General features: G+C 41.2%; 1 protein-coding gene across 1 annotated transcript in view; it reads left to right on the top strand.

Moving 5' to 3' along the window:
• Nucleotides 1–22,900, top strand: part of col18a1b (collagen type XVIII alpha 1 chain b) — a 37,786-nt gene extending 14,886 nt beyond the window's left edge. Inside the window, exons 6-42 of the mRNA XM_076303261.1 lie at nucleotides 963–1,027; nucleotides 1,336–1,362; nucleotides 1,512–1,718; nucleotides 2,155–2,181; nucleotides 2,314–2,376; nucleotides 2,967–3,041; nucleotides 3,474–3,512; nucleotides 3,754–3,882; nucleotides 4,174–4,236; nucleotides 4,910–4,954; nucleotides 5,435–5,506; nucleotides 6,294–6,398; nucleotides 6,583–6,651; nucleotides 6,815–6,841; nucleotides 6,942–7,040; nucleotides 7,496–7,531; nucleotides 7,873–7,959; nucleotides 8,118–8,150; nucleotides 8,318–8,353; nucleotides 8,514–8,573; nucleotides 8,933–9,007; nucleotides 9,310–9,345; nucleotides 9,895–9,948; nucleotides 10,119–10,193; nucleotides 10,914–10,988; nucleotides 11,096–11,129; nucleotides 11,957–12,010; nucleotides 12,309–12,343; nucleotides 12,482–12,607; nucleotides 12,998–13,145; nucleotides 13,527–13,585; nucleotides 14,077–14,205; nucleotides 14,331–14,360; nucleotides 14,517–14,999; nucleotides 15,431–15,628; nucleotides 17,152–17,267; nucleotides 20,399–22,900. Of these exons, the coding sequence (XP_076159376.1) occupies nucleotides 963–1,027; nucleotides 1,336–1,362; nucleotides 1,512–1,718; nucleotides 2,155–2,181; nucleotides 2,314–2,376; nucleotides 2,967–3,041; nucleotides 3,474–3,512; nucleotides 3,754–3,882; nucleotides 4,174–4,236; nucleotides 4,910–4,954; nucleotides 5,435–5,506; nucleotides 6,294–6,398; nucleotides 6,583–6,651; nucleotides 6,815–6,841; nucleotides 6,942–7,040; nucleotides 7,496–7,531; nucleotides 7,873–7,959; nucleotides 8,118–8,150; nucleotides 8,318–8,353; nucleotides 8,514–8,573; nucleotides 8,933–9,007; nucleotides 9,310–9,345; nucleotides 9,895–9,948; nucleotides 10,119–10,193; nucleotides 10,914–10,988; nucleotides 11,096–11,129; nucleotides 11,957–12,010; nucleotides 12,309–12,343; nucleotides 12,482–12,607; nucleotides 12,998–13,145; nucleotides 13,527–13,585; nucleotides 14,077–14,205; nucleotides 14,331–14,360; nucleotides 14,517–14,999; nucleotides 15,431–15,628; nucleotides 17,152–17,267; nucleotides 20,399–20,600 (3,293 nt within the window). The 3' untranslated portion in view covers nucleotides 20,601–22,900. The remainder of the gene's footprint in view (nucleotides 1–962; nucleotides 1,028–1,335; nucleotides 1,363–1,511; nucleotides 1,719–2,154; nucleotides 2,182–2,313; nucleotides 2,377–2,966; nucleotides 3,042–3,473; nucleotides 3,513–3,753; nucleotides 3,883–4,173; nucleotides 4,237–4,909; nucleotides 4,955–5,434; nucleotides 5,507–6,293; nucleotides 6,399–6,582; nucleotides 6,652–6,814; nucleotides 6,842–6,941; nucleotides 7,041–7,495; nucleotides 7,532–7,872; nucleotides 7,960–8,117; nucleotides 8,151–8,317; nucleotides 8,354–8,513; nucleotides 8,574–8,932; nucleotides 9,008–9,309; nucleotides 9,346–9,894; nucleotides 9,949–10,118; nucleotides 10,194–10,913; nucleotides 10,989–11,095; nucleotides 11,130–11,956; nucleotides 12,011–12,308; nucleotides 12,344–12,481; nucleotides 12,608–12,997; nucleotides 13,146–13,526; nucleotides 13,586–14,076; nucleotides 14,206–14,330; nucleotides 14,361–14,516; nucleotides 15,000–15,430; nucleotides 15,629–17,151; nucleotides 17,268–20,398) is intronic.
• The last annotated feature ends 33 nt before the right edge of the window (nucleotides 22,901–22,933 follow it).

Here is a 22,933-nt window from a genome sequence, read left to right as displayed (position 1 = left end):
GCCTTTTCAGGAGCATCACACAACTCCTTCACAGCTCTTTTCAGTGATTGTCCTCGAAAAATCAAAATCTACAGAAGTTCTGTGGCTGAATTTGCTAAAGCTGACTTTTCATACACAAACCTCTTAACACTTATCTCCTATGATCTTGTGTGTGCTTGCCAGACCTTGCTCGAGTTGCTGCAGCCAATAGTGCCACATTCTGGGGGCATGAACATGGGGGCTCATGAGCATAACCCCAGAGTGTAGCACTGTAGCTGCCTGGTAGCTCTAGCTGTTGGCTGCAGCAACTTGAGCTAAATAGAACCATTTGTTTTCGGGGGGGTTTCGTACTGACAGTACTCGGTGACCTCGAGAATCCATGTGAATAATCGCCGGAATTCTCCTTTGACTTCTGGTAACTCTTTCCTTCCTCCTTTCTAAAGCATCACATTCTTTAAGGGTGTCTGGTCTCAAAGTCGCCACAACAATACACTATAGAGCTTACAGTTGCCTTCAGACATCCTCCAGGATTTTCCAAAACCGTGCTTTGCCCCATTTTCCTGTGTTGCTCGTATTTGCCCGGTGACCACTGTCCTGTCTCTCTCACACAAAATAAATTCTACTGTTCCTGTCACTAACTGGCAAAGAGTTAACCTCCATTCTCTTATACTTGTGCATTATAATGCCCAGGAGGAAGAAACCGCAACCAGTAACTTGCAAGATACATCTCTATGAATGCACTGGGATGCATCATGAGTGATGTTCCTGGGGTCAACAGAGGTTTCGGGTCTTTTAACATTAGACCACCTCGCCCAGGTGACCCAGCTGGGGTTGATCAGAACCGTAAACAGGCCACGTGCTCGCCCTCTTTGTCCAAAGCTTTTTCTGCAGCATCTGTGATTGATTGATACTTTATAAACCATGGCACTGTAGCAAGGGAAAATGCAGGCAGCTTAGTGCTGATTGTGTTCTCTTTACTCCAGGCCTGAAAGGAGACTCTGGGTTTGACACCGAAGGCTCTGGTGGCGCCTTCACCCCTGGAGAAAAGGTAGTCCTCTTTAACGGTTTATTTTATGTGCAATACAAAAATCACTTCAGTTAAACTATTTCAGGGCAGCCAGTTTTCGTAGTAGCTAAGATAATAAAGTAAAGCTTTACAGGTAAAAGTAACTGGTCAAAAATTTATTTTGGATGTGTATCAAACTTAATAGGCTAGCTCTTTAGTTTGATTTCGATACAGTCCAACAGAAGGTGATCAGTATAGTAGAAGATATAGGACATGACTGTCCAGTCCAGAAATTAAACATGTTTGAGCACAAATAATTTGATATAACCTCCTAGTTCATTTTTTCACAGGGGGCAAAGGGAGAGAAAGGGTTAAAGGTATGACACATACATAGCAAGTATGCACAATAGAATAAAAAACAATCCTACATTTTATTTTAATGTATCTATTTCATTTAACTACACATTTGTTGACCCCTAAGACTTCCCACTGAAATCCTTTTACCAATCCTTCCACTCCACTCCAGGGAAGTCACGGGGTCGGCATGCCTGGCATGAAGGGAGACACTGGACCTCCGGGCCCTCCAGGCCCCCCTGGGCCTCAGGGTCCAGTCACAGAGATCATTGACACTGGGGACGGGAAGAAGATCCAGAAGGTGGAGGGCCGTCAGGGGGCGCCAGGGCCTAGAGGCCCGGCAGGACAACCTGGACCAGCAGGTCGTGATGGGCAGCCAGTGAGTACTTTCATTTTTTATTTTTGTTTTAGCCTATTGTTTTACTGTTAATTGCTTAACTTTTATGACAGTTTTTACAATTGCTTAATTTTTTAGTATCACTACTTTCTGCTTTTCATCTTCAATTAATTTGTGTGCTGTTTGATTATGATTATTTATTTTTAACTGTGAAGTTTAATGAGACCTGTGTTGATGGTAATACTGCACTCCAGTATAAATAACAATATATATATAATATTGAATTTAATTGAATTTGAAATTACTCTTAGCTAGAACATTGCTATCATTGTTGCTACATAATTTAAATACATTTATATTGGTATTACTGTTATCAGTCAGTAGTATGGCTTGTACCAATAAGGCCGATGTGATTATTTCACACATGCCTGTTTTTGATAGATGCATATTAATATATGTCTATTTATGTGTTTTCTAGGGTGAAAAAGGTGACCAGGGTGAAGAGGTGAGGAACAAGTGTCTCTGTGATATGAAGAGCTAAGACTTTTGCAGCATATTTCTGCAACATTTCTGGATGTTTTGAGTGATGAGTCTCACAGGTAGTAGCTAATGATGACACTTCTCTTGTCCTTGTCAGGGTCCTGTTGGACCACGTGGTTTCCCAGGCACCCCTGGCAACACTGGAATGAAAGGCCTGAAGGTGAGCCGGGCCTGGATCACTCGCCCTATTTACATGGACACTTTTATATTAGAATCGGAATAAAAATGAGACAGAACGAAAGGGGTGGGTGTTCCGTTTTTATTTCGATTGAACAGCCATGTATTTGTTATCCAGCAGGAGCAAAATAGCAAAGGCTATTCCGATCAATCATTCTAGAGCGTTCTTACCACCTCGTCGGAATAGAACGTAGGTTACTCCATGTAGACAGATGACACACAATTTGAATTTGTTTAATGAACAGTTTAATCTGATTTACAAACAAAAAAAACTCCTTGTAAATGGGGCTAATGATTAGGTCCTGATTCAAAGGAAGACTGGTGTTGATGTTGACTACATGTACAAGTCAATGTATAGACAACAATGTTTGAGTATATTGTTTATATTCTAGTCATAGAATAACAGTGAGTTTATAAAGATATAGAAAGAATAGAAAGATAACCATGTTAAACATGATGGTGATGATAAACATGGATATAGAAGTTCGAAGTCTGTAATAGAACCTTTATACTTTTCCTACATTCCTACCATTGATTGTGCATTGATGCTCATGTCTGGTCTCTGCTTTACAGGGGGAGGTTGGGGAGGGCCTGCCAGGCCCAAGAGGACTTCCAGGACCCCCAGGCCCCCCAGGGATCGTTGAGACAGTGAGTACTATCAAAGTCCTTATAGGCAAGTCTCACCACTCAGAGACCATCTTAGTAATGCCTTTGGGCAGTTATTTTGGAATTATGCGTAGACAACTGCCATATTACAAACTAACCCTTTACATTTCTAAGTTGTAGCTGTTCTCCTTATTGAATTCAGGTGTATGTACTTATTACAGGCTTGTAAGTATGACCTGCTAAGGCCTGTACTAGTGGAGCAGGAGTGAGGAGGAGCACATGACACGTCTCAGTCACTCAGAAGTCACAGCTTGATTTATTCCAGTATGATCTAAAAAAAAATATGCAGCTTAAACAACCACAAAGAAACCGTGTACATGAGTAACATCAGGAGCAGTATTTTATTGGTGACTTTGTTTTTCGTCTGTTTGTTTGTTTTATGTTTGTTTTTGTTTGTTTTTTTGTTTTTTTTAGGCATTCGTGGATGTGGAAGGCTCTGGAGGAAAAATCCCTGTATGTTCATTATGGTTCCCTTTTGTCTTAATCCTGTCATGCAGATGTCTGTTTATCATGTTGCACATACAGTACAGCATACAGTAATTTCTTACAGTATGGCTGGTTACACTGTTTTCAAGCAAAGAATACCTTGTAAATTTGCAAAAATATTTGTAGATATTGTTTCAATGGCTTATTATACTTGGTCATTAGACCTTGAGGAATTATGATCGCATGACGTGTTGTATTTCTGAAACAGGTTCGTCCGGGACCCCCAGGTCCTCCTGGACCACCAGGGCCACCTGGACCACCAGGTTCTGAAGGAGATTCCAGTGGATCCATTGGATCCAATGGACCTACTGGACCTAATGGAAGGCCCGGACGACCCGTAATGCCTCTATTGATCAGAATGTTTTTGAATGATCTGTTTGTCTGTTTGTGTTTTCAAACACTCTTTAAAAAGGGGGGCAGTCAAAAACCTATAAATCTATAAAGTGATAAGAACCTTTTTTAGTGCTGACTGACAACCTGGAAAGGGCTCCTCTTTGTGAGGATAAAGTTATTCTAACCAGGCCAAGTGCTCATCTTAACCATAACCCAATGTTATAACCTCTGTAGACATTAACTTAAATTTCTTGGCCTGTTTTCACCTGAAAGTGTCTGTGTGTGATTTTGTCAGGGATCTGCTGGGTCTCCAGGGAAACCAGGACTTCCCGGGCCACCAGGGCCAAGAGGAGAGAAGGTGAGTTGAATTCACACATTGCAATATTTTTTTCACATACTGTCAGTAAGGCCTAATTATGTCTGCCTGGTCACTTTTGTAAGAGTTGAAGCATGAGTAATGACATCCCTTAGGCGGGGATCACATCAGCCAGCGGCAAGCGGCAGTGGCAAACGTAACGCAACGCTCAGACCATAATACGTTTTATCTCGTTCCAACAACACAAACGGTTTGTCAATTGAATACGCTCGCGTTGTGCTTTGAAAGTTGAACCAAGTTCAACGCTCAGCTTGTTCAACGCTAGCATTACGGTGGCGTTGCCACCGATCCGCTGCCTATATCCGCTGCCTATATAACTATACAGAACAATAGGAAACCTGCCGCTTGCTGCTGGCTAATGTGATCCCTGCCTTAGTGTCATTTGTTCTTTTGAGTGTCTGTTCCAATTCACCTTTGCTGCAAGCCCAAGCATGAGTGTATGCATCCAGTTTTGTCTCCTTTCTGTTTAAAGCTACATTGTGTAATTTTTTGGGTCGATTCTTAACAAGGCTGGAGTCTATTGCAATATACCATCTCACCGCTAGATGGGAGAATTTTCCCCAAGAATTAACCCATGAAATTACAAAATGTAGCTTTAAAGTTTGAACTGAAAATGCTGTGCTGGTCATCATCTTGTTTCTGCTCTTTCTGGTAGGGAGATTGTGGTACTGTGGGACTTGCTGGACCTGCAGGGGAGACTGTGAGTATCTAGGCAATATACGTATATGGTATTTACTGTATACCCAATGAAGAGAATGGTTTCTCAATGTGTTCAACATTGTATTTATGTGTACACTATTATATAATTCTGTGACACATCATGTCCTTAAAAACACCATGATATATACAATGCATTACATCTGACCTACTTTGCATCTGTCAGAAAATATTGGCCAAGATAATTAATTAACCTGGAGCTGTTTGTATCGGCTCAAAGTCAATATTTGGTCACAGTACTCCTGGGCAGTTGTTAACAGATATACCTCTCTATTCACTAATGGCGACTTTCTGAGAGCTATCACTTCATTAAGTGGAGCGTCGTCAGAACAGAAGTTAATGTATTACCATGACGACTGTTCCTCATGTGGTCGGAATGATGATGATGATGATGAATTCTAGCAGTTCTTTTCAGGGGGAAAAAAGCACCCATCGGAATGTTGTCTTCACTTTTCCCTTTTAGCCGGACAGTTTTTCTGTCACTTCTCTTTTTTCCAACTGGCTGCCTTTCCTCTCCTCCTCAGCTGATACAGAGGTATACAGGGACCGGCATGTCTGTTTGAGACCTGCACTCTGCCGTTGCTCACAATTAATGCAGAATCGTAATTAAACATATGCCTGAATTCACAAGTTATTGTGTGGACCACGGCATGTACTAATGACAAGCACTAAACAAATGCCTGAATACTAATTACTGGAAGCACTCTAATTAAAATTAATATGAATATGTACATTTATGATCCCACATGACATAAATTACCCAGGTTGAAATGCTTAATTACTAAAGACTGAAAAATGCATGACTATACAGTTACCATTCCACGTGACATGAATTACTCAGCTACTGACTCTGGTGTGAATCAAGGTCAGATCTGGGCAAACACCATGGGAGATGGAACTCTCAGGAACACAACAGTTTTCTTAGAACAGCCTAACAGGTTTGATTATATATATATATACAGAATTAGCAAGAATGGTCCTGTGAATTAGGACACTGACTATGGAATTTGATGCAGTCTAGTAATGTTGTGTCACTGGTGTTCACACTGAGGTGTTTACACTCCCACATATGAATTTCCCCACAAGTGAATGAAGCTCCCTCGTGCATGCTTTTGCAAATACCACTGTATATGGCCTCTGGTAAAGACACAGACAGACATGACGTCATAGAAGCCAGTTAGCAGTTTTTCACTGGGTTTTCATTCAGACACTTACGTTTCACTTGAATTGACCTCACTGAAGCACTGCAGATATGACCACATTTGAATAGCTTGATAGTTTCCCTGATCTAATTATTTTCTGTCTACTTCCTTCTATCTAAGGGTGAACCAGGTGAGAGTGGATTGCCTGGACCCCCAGGTCCCATGGGACCATCTGGACCTTCTGGCCCCCCAGGGCCCCCTGGACCTCCTGGGCAAGTCACCATTGTAAGTTCCTTCATCCTTCATCATTGGAAGTCTATGGATAAATACTACATTACCCATAATTCTCTGGGATTTTCTTTTCTTCACTGGTACCAAGGAAGAATTTCACACAGAATTTCATACGATTTCTTTTGTAGCCATTAGACCATATAAGATCCATGAGTCATGTGGTTTTCTGTCTTTGCAGGAGCTTAATGGAACTGAAGTGACCCTCGTTCCAGGACCAGCTGGACCTCCTGGTCCTCCAGGACCAAAGGTGAGGGTCTAACTAGACATGGTCAATGCAGAGGAGTGCAAATATACATAACTGTAACTGACATGACAGAGTGTAGATAGACAAAGTCTTCATTTATCCTAAAAATAGCTTTGTTCATTTTGCCCTTTATATATTACATATCAAATATATTATTCTCTCACAGGGCCCTCAAGGTATTCCAGGACTACCGGTAAGAGTCCCCCCTAAAAAATAAAAAATCATGTCATTTCAAGTCTCAAATGACATTGTAACAGTGTACCTGTGAATCTGTATTCCTCCTCTGATCTTAGGGGAAAGCTGGATTCCCAGGAATTCCAGGCCAAAAAGGCAGTGAGGGTGAGCGGGGACGGGATGGCTTTCCAGGGATGGACGGCTTCCCTGGAAAACCGGTGAGTGAAGAAAAATACAGGGTGATCCCGCTACATTGTGCATAGCTTAAAGGAGAACTCCGGCAATTTTTCACATAGATCTCCGTTTTTCAAGGTGACTGAGTACTGTCGGTATGAAAAAAAAATGGAAAATAAATTGGCGCTACCTAGCTCGAGTTGCTGCAACAGGGCTACACTCTGGGGGGTTAATTTTAAAATGCTCCTTTTAGTGACTTATAGGAATGTCAAGTACGTTTAGCTGTCCGTCACGTGACCATATATCATCAAAATGAATTTGAAGGTACAAAAACAAGATGACTTGAAAAAGCTAACCAATTGTTGCTGACTGTTTTGTTAACTGCCATTAACTATTTTGATGGGGAGTGCTTTTTAGGAATTTCTTTGTGAAAGCTGGGTTAAACGTAGGATGTTAATGGCTGAATTTATCCTAATATGTTGCTCCTGTAACATTTCAGGGGGATAAAGGAGAACGAGGGTTCAGGGGTGAAAAGGTGAGTGCTGAATTGTTGACCTGAGGTTCTGAAATTAGAGATAGGGTTATTTTATATGATAGTGATGCATTTGTCTAAATCCTTCCAGTTGTTAATTCTGAATCTGAATCCGAGTCGTCTAGTTCTTAATCATAAATTCATACTTGCTCACCTCTAATCACACTTTTTTTATTAGCTTCCTTGGTGAAGGTAATGATGTGTAGCGATGTGTAGCTTGTGTAGCAATCCACAGACTTGTTCTGTGTCTGACTATATTGTATGTGTGTGTGCATGGGTGTGTGTGTGTGTGTGTGTGTGTGTGTGTGTGTGTGTGCATGCGTGCGTGCGTGTGTGACCTATAGGGGGACTCAGGCAGGGACGGGGGTCCACCAGGGCCTCCTGGGCCTCCAGGACCACCAGGGGAGATTCTCATCCAGAATATTGGAGACGTGAGTTTATGTACACGCACACAAACACATGGATGTATACACACAAATGTGAGTGCACACACTCACTGTTTACTAAAAGGTCTATCGCTTCATGTGTACACACAAGTAGTATCAGCTGTTTGCAGTTTTGGTCTGATATTTCTGCAATTACTTCTCAGCATGAGGGAGCTGTTGGAGTCTCTGGACCACCGGTAAGAATATATGGTTGGATGGATGGATGGATGGAGGATGGATGGATGGAGAGATGTACAGACAGATGGATGGATCAAGGATTATGTGATATTGCAAAAGAAAAGAACATAGTTATTGAATCACTCCATCAATGGCTGTATATTTACTTTTTGTCATCGTTTTCTAGGGTCAGCCTGGTATTCCTGGTCGGGCAGGTTTCCCTGTAAGTTTTTTTTTTTACCCCCAGATTCTAAATTCCAATAGGAAATTACAATAGCTATTCTGGAATAGATGTCATCGTTCTACATAATGAAGGTGAAAATGAACTGAATGAGATATGTTTAAGAATTAAATACCTATTTGTATCTCCCATTCTATGTCAGGGTCCAATGGGACCAAAAGGAGACAGAGGGCACCCAGGGCAGCCAGGTGTCCCTACTAAGGTAAGACACATACAGTACCACTGATGTTATCAACCATGAGATTGGTTCCAGTCATTTGAGACTATTTTCCAGACTTGCATTATTCATACTGAGGGGTATGGAAGAAGTAGAGATTTTAATGAAGATCTTCGGTATCTTGCTGATCACGCTGAATGTGGAGTAATTGTTAAATTATATTTACAAGTGGTGGTCACTGGGGGCCTGGTCACAGTTGTACTTCAGCCTCCACAGTCATGCATACTACTGTAGTAGTACAGCATACTAGCTTGATAAGTATAATGATATCAATGAGTGTCATGAGTCAGTTATTATCAATATGTCTAAAATATTGAGTCAGATGTTGATACTGAACCACACAGGGCCAGAAAGGAGAACCAGGTGTGATTCTGGCAGCAGATGGAACTCCTCTGTATCTGGGTTTGACCGGACAGCCGGTAAGTGGACAGGACTGTGTATGTTGGGCGTAAGTCGTAAATCAGTAGATTAATTTGCATGGGAAACAAAGTAATCATCAAACCTTAAGACAAAGGCATTCAAATTTTATCTGATTCCATCCAGTCTGTTACAACTTCTAAGATCCTCTTCTGACTGTGTCTATTTTTTTCCTTATAGTTGTGAGTTTGTTCTTTGTGCATAATTATGGTCATTTGATTAATTCAATGTGTAAATAAGTATGTATAACATGTGAATCGTGTTTAATGTATAGATTTATTTAATGTATGGCTGATGCTTTTAGGGAGAGTCTGGACAAATGGGGCCAATTGGACCTCCGGTGAGTGATATTTAGAGTGGGAAATGGTTGGGAAATACTGTCATTGGAAGTTTATCAGTAAAGTTAAAGTTGAGTGATATTTAGTAGACACTTTCACTCAAAGCGACACAGACTTGAAAAGGTGGGAATCAAACCCGGGACAACCGATTGTCGGTGACGTTACCTGTTGTTACTTGTTGTTGTTATGTTTAATATAGACTATTTGAATTTTATTCTAAACTATTCATCAACTATTCTTTGATGATAATGTAATGATTACCGTTATTGTTGTAAGTTGCTTTGGACAAAAGTGTCTGCCAAGAAACATAAACACATGTAGAAAAAAGGTATATTGGCTGATATCTAAATGTCATGTCTTAGCTCTCATCAACATGTGTCTATGAATATCAGTGAATGAATGCTTTAACTTCTTTTGAGTTGTCATATGCCTTTGTACATTATATGATATTTCAGTTATTAATTTCCATCCTATTGTGTGTGTGTGTTTGTGTGTGTGTGTGTGTGTGTGTGTGTGTGTGTGTGTGTGTGTGCATGCACGCATATCTTTAGGGTATACCCGGCCTTCACGGACAGAAGGGGGAAATAGGGATTCCAGGTAGACCGGTAAGCACACAGCAGAAACGAGTCCCTTAGGCTAAGCAGTCTGGATATTTGTCTTGTGGAAGCGGATTAAAGTTCATAGCCTTAAGCAGGCAAATTCATGTCATTCCTCAGAATGACTCATTTTCTGACGTGTAAGGGTAATTATTGTGTGTGTGTGTTGCTCGATTCAGGGGCGTCCGGGTCTGAACGGGCTGAAAGGAGAGAAGGGAGACTCATCAGGTGGTTTTGGTGGACATAGCTTTCCGGTGAGGAATGCCTGTATTACAAATGCAATACAATACAAATGTTTATAGGTTGATATTGTTCATCGTCATGTATTGTACCATATACTGTCATGCCCACGTCCATTACCAACCAGCCCTGCCCATGCCCATGCCCATGCCTTGTCTTCCAAAGGACTTTATTTATTTATTTATTTATTGATTGATTGTGCAATGCCAAGACATCATCAACAAATTAAGGAATGTAATGAAATGAAGCACCAGGGCCTGGCTAACACAGTACCTCCAGCATAGTATTGTGTTCATTTGTACTATAAATATCTGATTTGCCATGGCAAAATGATCCCAATCAGAATCAGATTAGTTTAGCCAATCGAGTTACAGTAGCACACACACCACCGATGGTGTCTTTCTAGCATTACAGACAATATTACATTACATTACATTACATTACATTACATAACATTTAGCAGACACTTCTTGACCAAAGTGACTTACATATGTCAGCTATATTACAAGGGATTACATTGTCCCTGGAGCAACTTGGGGTTGCTCAAGGCCACAACGGTGGAAGCCGGGAATTGAACCGACAACTTTCAGGCTATACTGCACGTTAACCACTTAACCACTACACTACCACCACCCAATATATATAGACAATACACATTGCAGTATTTAGACAGTATAAAACATTTATTATTCAGCACACATGTCACATCATGTCCCATCTCATCTCTTCTCCAGGGTCTCCCAGGGCCTCCCGGACCTCCAGGGCCCCCTGGCCCCCCGGGGCCTGTTCTGTCTTTGGACAGATTCTCTGTGAGTCGGCATCAAAAAACATGGTTTCATTATAACATTATTGTCTTAGGGGAGTGGTTCTTTTATACAGTAGGTTGGTCATCTAATGGGAACTATTTTTTTTATAGTCGCGTGAAGATACATCCCGGGGGTATCAACCAGGTAAGCTCTTATTATTGGTCTTATTTGGAATCATTTTGGAATTATTTTGTGAGAAAAGGATGGCTGACATGGAAACCTGCGGAGATTGCAGCCATTGAGAGTGCCCTTAAAGGAGTCTTAGATTGCAGCCATTGGGTGTCCTAGGTTGGTAGAGCAAGATAATGTCTAATAAAGGGAGAACTGCCACTCTCGGAAAACTTCCGGTTTCTGAACTGATTGCAGTTCCTTTTGTGGTTCCACATGAGGGCGCTTGTCCACAAGTGCAGAATGCATGGAGGTCTATGGAGCTGTACCCCTCAAAATCCACTTTTCTCGGGATATAATTTTTTTTTCAAGTAATTTGAATATTGTATTCGAAAGAGGAGGCAAAGAAAATACACTTGGTTGGGTATTATATTTATTTTATATATAAGTCACTTAATTGAAAAAAAAGCCTTTCAAACGTGTTGATGACATCATTCATTAGCACAATGCTAGCGTGTTATGGGCAACAACGACCCAACCTGTAAGAAATCAAAAAGACATAAGTACTCGTTCATTCAACTTTTGACCTATAACCCATGTTGAAGTTATACAAACTACAATCAAATCTGAAATTTGTCAACGACAATCAGGTGAAAGAGACAAATTTAGCCGTCTTGCTCCATTGACTCCCATTCATTTTGCGCTCATGGCGATCGCCCCCAGTGGAGCTCTGGTGGAACTGCAACCAAAATTCGGTACAATGGGACATAATACAGAGTGGCCAGGCTCTCCATAGACGGGCTCTGGTAGAGCCTTGTCTAGTATGGCCATCATCACACATGATCTGTTTCTCTTCTCTGCAGGCCAAAAAGGAGAGAAGGGAGACCGAGGAGTTCCGGGCATTCCAGGGTTCTCAGGTAAAGGCCACTCGTCTCCCCACACAGGCCACAACCGCAGGCAGGCTGTGAGAGGTCAACTAAGGTCGCAGGTTTAGTTCAGGGAGTAGTTAAAACATGGGCTACTGTAACTTACATGACATAAGTCATTTTGAATAAACTGAATGAATGGTAGGCTTATTATGTAAGGGCTATTGTCCATTCCTGTTTAAACAATTACAAACAGGACAGAAGATGTGGTATTAGTATACAGCTATGTAGGTAGGTGCTGTCTTTCAATATTCTAGTGTATTAACCAGGTGCTGTCTTTTGTCTGCAGGTGGCACAGAAGGCTTTGACTACAATGCTTATTTGGTAAAAAGTTTGAAGTGAAAATATTCTACTATTCTATTTTTTATAGAACAATGAAAGGGATATGGTGAAAGTTTCACCAAGTCACAGACAACAGTACTCTATCTAACAAGTGTGTGTGTGTGTGTGTGTGTGTTTTAGTCCCAGCTGAAAGGTGAAAGGGGAGAGCCAGGTATGAAAGGAGAGAAGGGAGAGGCAGGTGGCGGAGGGTACTATGACTCACGGTACAGTGGAATCGCTGGGCCTCCCGGTCCCCCAGGACCACAGGTACGGACAAAAGTCTCAGCATAAAGATGTATAATCCAGCAGCTGATCCTAAATCCACATCCATATATTTACTTTATAATAGTCTCTGTAAGAACATGAACAATTTTATTTAACATTTTACGAATAAATTAAGAATTATATAGTTGACATTGCATCTATTTAAGTTTAGCAATTAAATATGTAATCATTTAAATGCTTTTGTTACCGGTGTTGTGTTGATTGTGTGGTTCAGCTCTACATTGGCCTGGGCAGAAACCTGTCAATTTGTAGCACTTCGGATGCTAGCAAGGAGGCTGCAACTCATGCCTTCTGCCACAGCACTACCTGCTGACCACCGTTACACTTGGTGTAACAAGTTGAACAGTCTTCTCCAAAAAACGCTGTTTTCAGGGTCCTAAAGGAGACTCCATACGGGGTTCACCAGGCCCCGCGGGGCCTCCAGGCCATCCAGGATACGGTCGCCCAGGAATCCCAGGACCTCCAGGCCCCCCTGGACCCCCAGGGATCGGTCTACCTGGAGCCCATCGAACCTCTCCAGGTGAGGCCGTCTTGCTTGGTTACAGTAGCTCACAAGTTCTAATACATGCAGCACCACAACTTTCGGCTAGTCAGCTATTTCTGACAGAGCCTCTGAAGGGACAAAAACAATCCTTTCAGAAACTTTCACATACAGACCAGGTTTCGTGTGCTCACCAGAATCACAGAACCCCTATGAGATAATGGAGACAAATGTTTCCGGTGTGCACTTGCACGTTTTCCCCCTAAAGGGGGCTGCAATTTCCAATCATAGAACCGAACGGCTTAAGCAGAAAATATTGTAGTAGTTGTATTTCCATATTTTTTTCCTTTTCCTTTTCCAAAGATACCTATTGCTAAAAATACTTCATAAAATAAACCAATGTGTTTTCTTTACCTGCAGTTGTCCCGGGTCCTCCTGGCCCACCTGGCCCACCTGGCATCCCTGGGTTAGGCGCGGGGGTGAGTATGGACCCCAACTTTAACAGAAATATGGATCAGAGAAGGACACAAGCTAGACAATCATCGATGATCATTGGTTCAAGAAGATGAACCAGATAGCTCCCATAGCTATACACACCATAGCTATCCACACCTGATAGCTCCCATTCACAGTTTTTGTGAAAGTCTGAGGAAGAGCCACACGGCTCAAAAAGTCACAAACAAAATTAAAAAAAAACTGTGAATGGTAGGTATCTGGTGTGCGGATCATGCCTTATTCTTCTTGGATACTTTTGTACTGGATCCTGCACCATTCCAATTTTGGCCTGGGATGTGCGTGGCCTTAGACTGTTTCTTGATGTTTCATTGGGTGCCTACTCATGAAGCATGGACCTAGCATAAAGTCTCATTCCCACATACAGCCATTTCATTCTAGAGATGTGTCAGTGTCAAAAGACAGATGCACAGAGACACTTTAATCTAAATCTACACTCTTCTTGGGCTCTTTGTAGGTTATAATTTTGAGGACTTATGACAGCATGGCCTCTGCCTCAAGACAACAGCCTGAGGGGACTTTGGTCTACATCTCAGACAACACAGACCTGTACATACGAGTGCGAGACGGTTGCCGAAAAGTACAGGTACATAGCTAGATGCAGTTTCTGATTGTCCTACATTCTGTGAGTTAATTTCTGTAATGTATGTTTATGTCTGAGCTCATCTGTAATATCTGTATGTAATAATAACAGTCACTGTCTCATTTCAGCTTGGTGAATATACCCCCTTCCCGAGAGAGGTAAGTTATGGTATTACAGTACTGGTACATGTGAGACACTACTAGACTAGACAAATTACTTACAACGGAACGTTATATCATTGCATTACCAATGCATTACCTTAGTAATAGTGCACAGTTCATTTTGCACTCATCAGTTTCTCTGGCCATCCACAGGAAAACCAGGTGGCAGCTGTCAACCCTCCCCCAGTGGTGCACTATCCTCCTGATTACGCACAGGAGACGGGGGCGTCCTCATCCTCCGAGGGAGCAGCTTCACACTCTGAGGGCCAGTACCCTGTTCTTCCTGAGCCTGTGAACCCTCCCCGACATGGGTACCCTCTCTATCCAGGGTACCCTAATCAATCAGGATACCCTTACCCTGGGGTGCACACAGGCACATCATCCGGAACCCAACCGCACCAACCCACAGATACCAGGTACTCCTCGTCACAGCCTGATGGACGCTATCCGAATCAACGATATCCGGACCAACGCTATCCAGATGGACGCTATCCGGACGGACGCTATCCAGATGGACGCTATCTCGACGGACGCCAACCAGATCGTCGCTATCCCAATAGCCGACATCCCAGCAGCCCAGACCGAAGGCCCAGTGAGCCCCAGTCCCCCACCCATGAGCACAGGGCTGGACTTGCTGTAAGCACATCCTTCACATCCTTCACTTTTTCATCGTTCTATCTGTATCTTTACTAATAATTCAATAATAGTTCACTGAAGACTGGGCTGAATATGGATTTACTGGATAATGTACTTGGTCAAAGACCAAGTGACAGGCGGATTGAATTCAGTAACAGCTATGCTAAAACAAAATGAGTAATTGTTCTCAATTATTAATTCATTTGTAATAAAGGTCATTATTTAATGAATCAGCCTACTGTACTGTACTTTACTGTACACAGGAAACCAAGTACATTAGAAGTACTAAGAACTGTTTGTTCCAGAAAAAGAAAGAAGGTCTCATTTTACAAACACACAATAAAGCTGTACAATAAGACATCTAAATCCTACAGAGTCACTATGCAGAGTTTCGATAACACTGATCATGTCTGTGTTATCTTCTTGCACAGCTGCACCTGATTGCCCTGAACCACCCCCAGGAGGGTAACATGAGGGGCATCCGAGGGGCCGACCACGAGTGCTTCACACAGGCGCAGGCTATCGGCATGAAGGGAACATTCCGGGCGTTCCTGTCGTCACGGCTGCAGGATCTGTACAGTATCGTGCGCAGGCCCGACAGGGAGCGAATTCCCATCGTCAACCTGAAGGTAAGAGGAAACTAATAGGGGTGTAAAGGCACGTGTATTTGTACTGAACCATTCAGGTACAGGATGTTAGGCTTAATAAAGGATGTGTACCAAATGTACTGAATGCAGTCTATGATAGCAATCAACAGCAGGCTTTTTTTGCCTTTGGACCATGTTTCAAATTTGAGTTCCCACACAAACATATTGAATGGCGTACCATATGTCAGTTTAGTCAATTAACAACAAAAAAAATTTTTTTTGACACCTCTCCAAAATACTACAGTATTCCCGTTGCGCATCAGCAATATTGACAGTGCATTTTAGGCTTGCAGTACCTACAGGCTTACTGTAACGGAAATTAACTGAACCATGACTTCAAAACTGAAGTACACACTGAACCAGGGTAGGAATTTCACGGCGGCCCTTGCGTTGGCCGTGAAGCCCCTTTGAAAATCATAGGTTTACAGGCCACGGTGGCCTTGGTGCCCCCTTCTTTTAATATTCTGCTTTGTGTCCTACTAATAGCAATTTTTATTTAGCCTGTGGCCTGTCAAAATAATCTTAGCATTCACAGCGCAAATTAATTTAGTCTGTTACGCAGTGGAGAAAGTGACAGCGCAAGAAAGAAAGTGCGTCCAAATTCACCCATTCTTCTCAGTTGAACTACTCGCGAAGTAGCCTATTCATCACACAGACATCACAAGTATCACATGAAAGAGCTTTTTCTCAGCTTTTAAACGATGTTAGCCGATAATTGCTGTATTGAACGGTTCGCAAGAAAAGTAAATGACAGCTGACTAAGAGTTTGTGAAAGTAGACTTTATGATCACAAAATGCTAAGCATGCATCTAGGCTATTTGAGTTTTTTAAAGCTGAGCTGTGCTTAAATTTAAATTGTTCAATACATGAATTTTAATAGCAGGCCAAATATAAAATAAATTTTATATATAGCCTAGATATCTGTTTTTATTAGATGATCAGATGATTTACAGTTATATGTAATATGTCATGTTTCATGTTTTTGTAATGTTTCATACAGTGATGCAGGTCTACTGCAGTGAATAGGCTAAATACAACTTTGATCATTTTTATAGCCTACTACTGTATAGTTAACTTTGGCCTTGGTGCCCTGACATGTGGCCTTTGTGCCCCCCACCAAATATGCCCAACTGAAGGCCAAGTGGCCTTGCCCCCAGAATGGTGAAATTCCAAGCCTGCACTGAACCGTGATTTTTGTGTACCATTACACCCCAAAAAACTGAGTAACCATCCTTTGAGATATTAGAGATATTGCTGAGTTAGGCTACAGAAATGCTCTTTATTTTGCCCCCTATAGTGGATGAAATAGAAACATAGCTCTGGCAACAGTAAATAAGAAATGGCCTCCAAAAATAGGTTTAGAATAAATTAAAAAGCTTGAATGTAAATCTGCTGGTGTACTGTATGTGAACTATTAATTATAATGGCACATAAATAATACCATATGAATTGTTTGTGTACCTAGGTTAGCATTGTTATTCATTGTGATTTTTTGTGTAATTCAGGATGAAGAGCTTTTCAGCAGCTGGGAGTCCATCTTCAGCGAATCGGAGGGCAAGATGAGGGACAACGTGACCATCTACTCATTTGATGGCAGGGATGTTCTCACCCATGATGCTTGGTAAGTGAACATGACCTTGAATGAAGATGTCCTTATGCTCCTTGTTCTTCTGCTGTAACAAAAAATCCACCTCTGTTCTGACCTTATAAATGTTTTTGTGTGAATATTTGCTATTTTTGCTAAACACAAAACCACAAAACCTTACACCAAACCTGCAAAGTTGACTCCATCTGGCACATTTACAGCAAGATGTCAACCAAAAACATACTGTCAATTAAATTAAGAAACAAACAATAGTACTAAAACCAGAGGTGGAAAAAGTATGAAAATATTGTACTCAAGTAAAAGTACCAATACCTTGATGAAATATTACTCAAGTACAAGTTAAAATACCGATCTGAAAATGTACTCAAGTAAAAGTAAAAAGTAGTTAATTTAAAATTTACTTTAAGTAAAAGTTACTTAGTTACTTTTTGCGGGTGGGTACCAGAACAACCAGTTTTACCAGAGACTTTCTAATGAGGAGATACAGCACTCAAAAAATCCTCCATAGTAATGCATGGGGTTAGTTTGTAACGCCAATATGGCAGTTGTCTACACATATCACAACCGTTCCGCGGCAAAACGTTGACATGTGAATACATTGAGCCAATCATGTGGTGTGTTGTAAAATACATTGAGCCAATCATGTGGTGTGCTGTGAAGACATCGTGCCAATCATCTGTTGTGATCTCGCTGCTGGAGCAAGATTGGTGTCGTGAAGCCTTACGCACACACATTTCTGCCGAAATAGATGCACGATAAGTGCCCAAAAAGTGTTGCAATATGGCTGCCGAGTGGAGGTACTTGCCTGATAAGGATGTTGAGAAATGGAGATCTATGTGAAAAATCACCTCCTTTAAGTTCTTTAAGTTTGAGCAGTAGTTGATTTTCAAAGTTAGTTGCACTCATCCTTGGGTCGCTTTGCAGTGAACAGTAATCCAGCACAACTGAAAAGCCCCTCACAGGCAGCTGAGGCAGGCAGGCCAATGTTGAGTTGCAGAGAGTTTTTTTTATATTTGGAAAGTATAGGGCAATGGAGGAGAGGGCCCTTGAAAGGTGGAATACAGGGGGCACAACATTTTCATCAGGCATTAGTAATAACTCAGGTAATCCACACATAAAAAATCCAAACAACTCCATAAGTAGAGTCATGTGTAATGAAGTGGAATAACACAGGGAAAAAGTATTGAACACGCTAAGAAAAAGCACTAAGGCAAGGAAAGGGAAGGAACGAGCTGGAATCTGTAAGTAGTTAGAGAGTAGTTATCCTTTCTATCTGCGCAAATTAATATAAGCTTGGTTAGTAGCTTACATATTGATGGGCTATAAAAAGGTTTTTCATTACCAAGGTGTCACACAAGAAACATTTCATGATGGATAAAAGCAAAAAGCACTCCCAAAAAGCTCTGCAAAACATATCAATGAAACTGGTTACAGATGCATTTCAAAACTTCAGAATCTTCCAGTAAGCAGCATGGGAGCCATTATCTCCAAGTGGAAGAAACATCACTGCATCATCAACTGGCACAGGGCACAGGATCTCCTCGCAATATTTCTGACCAGGGAGTCAGAAGGATAGTCAATTCCAAGAGCCAAGGACCACTCGGAGAAAGCTCCAGAAAGACTTGAAGGCAGCCAATTCAATTAAATTCAATTAAACAGTTCTGGAAGTAATCTGGAACTAAAGATCAGGATTCACAAGAGGGACCCCTGGAATCTGTTTAGAACAATGGACCAAAATCACACCTGATACTGCGACTAATAAGTTTTGTCATACAGGAAATGTCTTGAAGCTGTCTTTACAAACAAAGGCTTTTCCACAAAGTATTGAAGAAATTTCAGTAGGCACGTTCAATACTTTTTTTCCTGTGTCATTCTAGCCTGGCGAGCCAGACCCACATTATAATGTAGGGTCTGGGCACTCACCGTTCGCAGTGCTCAGTCCAAGGGTCGGGATAATCAGTTGTCTTTCAAATTCCCTCTGCACGCAATAGGACGCAATAGGATAGGATACTCTATACACGATTTCAATGCCAGATTTAGTTTCGATTTCTAGAGTTCACAAGTCAACGGAGAGTTGCTAGGGGCGCGTCTAGATTTCTAGGCTAGTGTCATTCCACTTTAATACACAAAACTCTTATGTTTGGATTTTTTATATGTGTGTTAATATAATGTGTGGTGAAAATTTCGAATAGACTCACTGGAAGTTTAGGCTAATTACTGGGGGGAACAAAAGCGTTCAATACTTATTTCCACCATATATTTATTTTACCTGAATATTTTAACTTCCAAATTAAATGTAAAAATGAATGTCAGACGAAATGTAAAGTTTGACTGACTGGATTTTGTATACAAAACATAGTGAAAACTGTCTAAGGTCACTCTCACTCTCCCTTGCTAAAGAGCTAAATGGTTTAGTCCGCCTGCATCATTCATAAGATAGTCTATCTTTTGTTTATTTAGTTGAGCATCGCTAGTAGTGGACCGCTAATTGTTGTGCTGCTTGTGCAATGTCTTTCTCCAAGAAAGCCAAGTCAGGTTACTAAAAACAAAGGCCAAAACAGGAAAAAGAGAGACATCAAAATGAGGGGAAACAACTGCTAATAAACTTCTTTCCAAAGAAAGGTGAGCACAAACATCAAAACACGAAATCCATTGGTGTTTGCTTGAATATCTCCGCAATCATTGGTGCTAAAACGAACTGAGACAACCCATTGGAATAGCGGAAAATACACTTTCATAGGTTAGGCTAATCTGATGCATCTCGTGATCCAGCTCCATCTCCATCACTTTCAGAAAGACTGCATGGCGTCAGCTTGATTCATGTTGTAGGCTACATGCTGATCATTATCACTAGGCTAGTGGTTTAGGGCGCGATTTTTTTTCTCTCCCTTTCTGTTTTCGTTAGTCTTAACTTTTTTTTTTACTCAAGTAACGGATGTGATTTTTGATGTAGCGAAGTACAATACTTCACTCAAAAAGTAATCAAGTAAAATTTAAAATACCGATTTTATAAACTACTTAAAATACAAAATACACAGAAAAACTACTCTACAGTAACGTGAGTAAATGTATTTCGTTACTTTCCACCTCTGACTAAAACTGCTGTGATGACATAACATTGGAGTGGTGGTTGTGTGTTTTTGAAGGCCGGAGAAGATGTTGTGGCACGGCTCGAGCACACGGGGCCAGCGCATCACCGACAGCTACTGCGAGACGTGGCGTGAGGCCAATCACGCCCTCACAGGGATGTCCTCCTCGCTCCAAGATGGCCGCCTTCTGCAGCAGACACAGCGCAGCTGCACCAACTCCTACGTGCTGCTGTGCATCGAGAACAGCTCCATTGCCTAATCGACTTGGCAACCGCCTCCTTTCCCCAAACACCTGTTCCTAGTGGTTCTTAATGCAGACCCACACTACACTGGCCTTTTTTAAAAATGATGCCATCGCCCGTTAACTGTGTGATTTAGAGCATAGAAACATCAGTGGCAACAGGCATTAGTGTGTGTAAATCTATTAAGTGAGCTAGTTCTGCTTCCTCGAGTAAAAAAGTGCCTTCACCTCCTGTTAGGTGTTGACTGGATTTAGCCATAGTCGTCCTGGCACATTTAAAAATCCATTGGTGTCCCTTAGCAATTACAATCTAAGTTTTGTGTATTAAGATCTTTTTTTAAGTGTTCTTGTCAAGTGTCCCTTTAAGATGACTGACCGTAACTGTGTACGAATGGCCTGTCCTGAATTGATGTGTTTGGACAGATGTCTGTAACATCAGGGGGTGGTTTTGGCTGGGGTCAGGGCTCACAATCACACATTCCAAAACAAAATGGTTGTCTTGGTGTACTCGGGGCCAAACAGCATTGTATCACACTGTGCTATTCTGTGGGCCTTGTAAACAGCACTACTTTGGAGCCATCTGCCAGGAAGAGAGCTCCCCCTCTGTTTAGGACAGTGGTTATCCATTCCATTCCATTTCACTCCACTCACTTCACTGCAGTGGTGTAGTCTCTGTGATATGCCCATTTAAAAAGCTTCAAGATTTTTGTATAAGCACTTCAAAATATCCAAGGATATGTATGTATCAACATACATTTGTGTTAAAATTTTGACATTAGATATTTTTTGCAAAAATAAATGTGAGTCATTTGAACGCTGGATATTAAAAAAAAACACTCTTGTCCAATAAGGCAGCACTCTCCCACTTGTAACCCACTACAGGCTAACTTAGCAATATCACAGTATACTCACTACAGCAAACTAGACTACACCACTGCTTCAATACCCCAATTTGGGGACATACTTACAATTTCCTTTTTTTTTTTTTTATCTCCGTTAAAATTAAGGACCGGAATGGCCACTCATACGCAGTTACATTTGGTTAGTGCACTGAGTATATTGTTTTGTATGTACTGTATTTGTATACATAGCTACCACTGTCGGAATACAACTGTCACTGAGCCAAGCTCAAGACCATGAGGAAACAAGACTTATACAAACTTCTGGTAGAGAAAGTAGAAAGACAACAGCAATAAAGCATCTGATTTATTTGTACCCGATTACGCTTAACATTACAAACTTTACAAGTATCACCTGTGCTAGTGTAACGTTTTTAGTATGGATTGCTTTATATGTTTACATAAGGCTCTTTCTGGTTAACCAACGAGGTGATGAACAGGTTTTGATTGGCGTTGTCGTGTTTGTGTGCTTGTGATTTGTGACGATGTTAAGCTGCCTTCTGACCAAAGATACAGGGTTGGCACTAGGGCCAATAGTTTCAAGGTGCAGACAGCATTGAAAGTGCAAGAGAGACTGACACTATTGGAATGGGTTGTACATGGAAAAGAATGCTTGTTTATTTTTGTACATGTATTTTAATTCACATTTTTTAAAACAGCTTTTTCATCTTTGTAGTGTTGTTTCTCATATTAACATACTTGGTATTTTGTAGTTACACTTTTTTACTCCTCCAGGAATATTTAGATTAAATATTTATTTCTGAAGATACTGCAACCATAACCGTAAGTTAGTGTTTTGCTGTTTTCGGAGTCACAATTTAGGCTACATCAGGAAAAAAGACTTGGACAATCTATACAACTTTACCTACAACCCGGTAGCTTTATTCCTTTTACTACTTAAGCTTTTTGACGTTATTCGAAGACAAGGGTTTGAAAATATGTATTACAGTTCAATGAATGGCAGACTAACAACAGTTCAGGCTTAGTGAACTAACACATTCCAGTCATGACTGCTACTACTGTTTATGAAAGTGTACCAAAATAAAAGATCTAAAACATGTTGTTACTAGTTAGGAAAACATACTGATTGATAAGATAATTATAAGCATATTGTTGTTTTATGTTTTATGCTGAGGCTGGATTTCCAGTCACATCTTTTTGCCACTGTAAAGCCCACAGTGAGAATCCAATGTACTGTACAATGCTAATGCTAATCATGTCTATATCATACACACTACACACATTTCGCAGTTTCTCTGAGGTCTAATTCATACCCAAAACTTCAGCCCACCATGTGCACTGCCAAAAAATGTGTGAGACTATTTTTCACCGAAGTCATTGGTAATCATTCACGGTTTAGAAATGTATGAGCTTACTCCAAGGCACTGTAACTTTTCTAATAAATGTTTTCCCACAATTTTACAATTATACACAGTGGTCATTCAATGTGCT

This window comes from Alosa pseudoharengus, unplaced genomic scaffold (assembly GCF_046254945.1).
Source record: "Alosa pseudoharengus isolate Yale_2024_CS ecotype anadromous, Long Island Sound unplaced genomic scaffold, YU_APseudo_1.1 YU_APseudo_1.1_scf_24, whole genome shotgun sequence".
NCBI lineage: Eukaryota > Metazoa > Chordata > Actinopteri > Clupeiformes > Clupeidae > Alosa > Alosa pseudoharengus.
The sequence above is the reverse complement of the archived record's forward strand: the minus strand, read 5'-3'. Positions and strand labels throughout refer to the sequence as shown.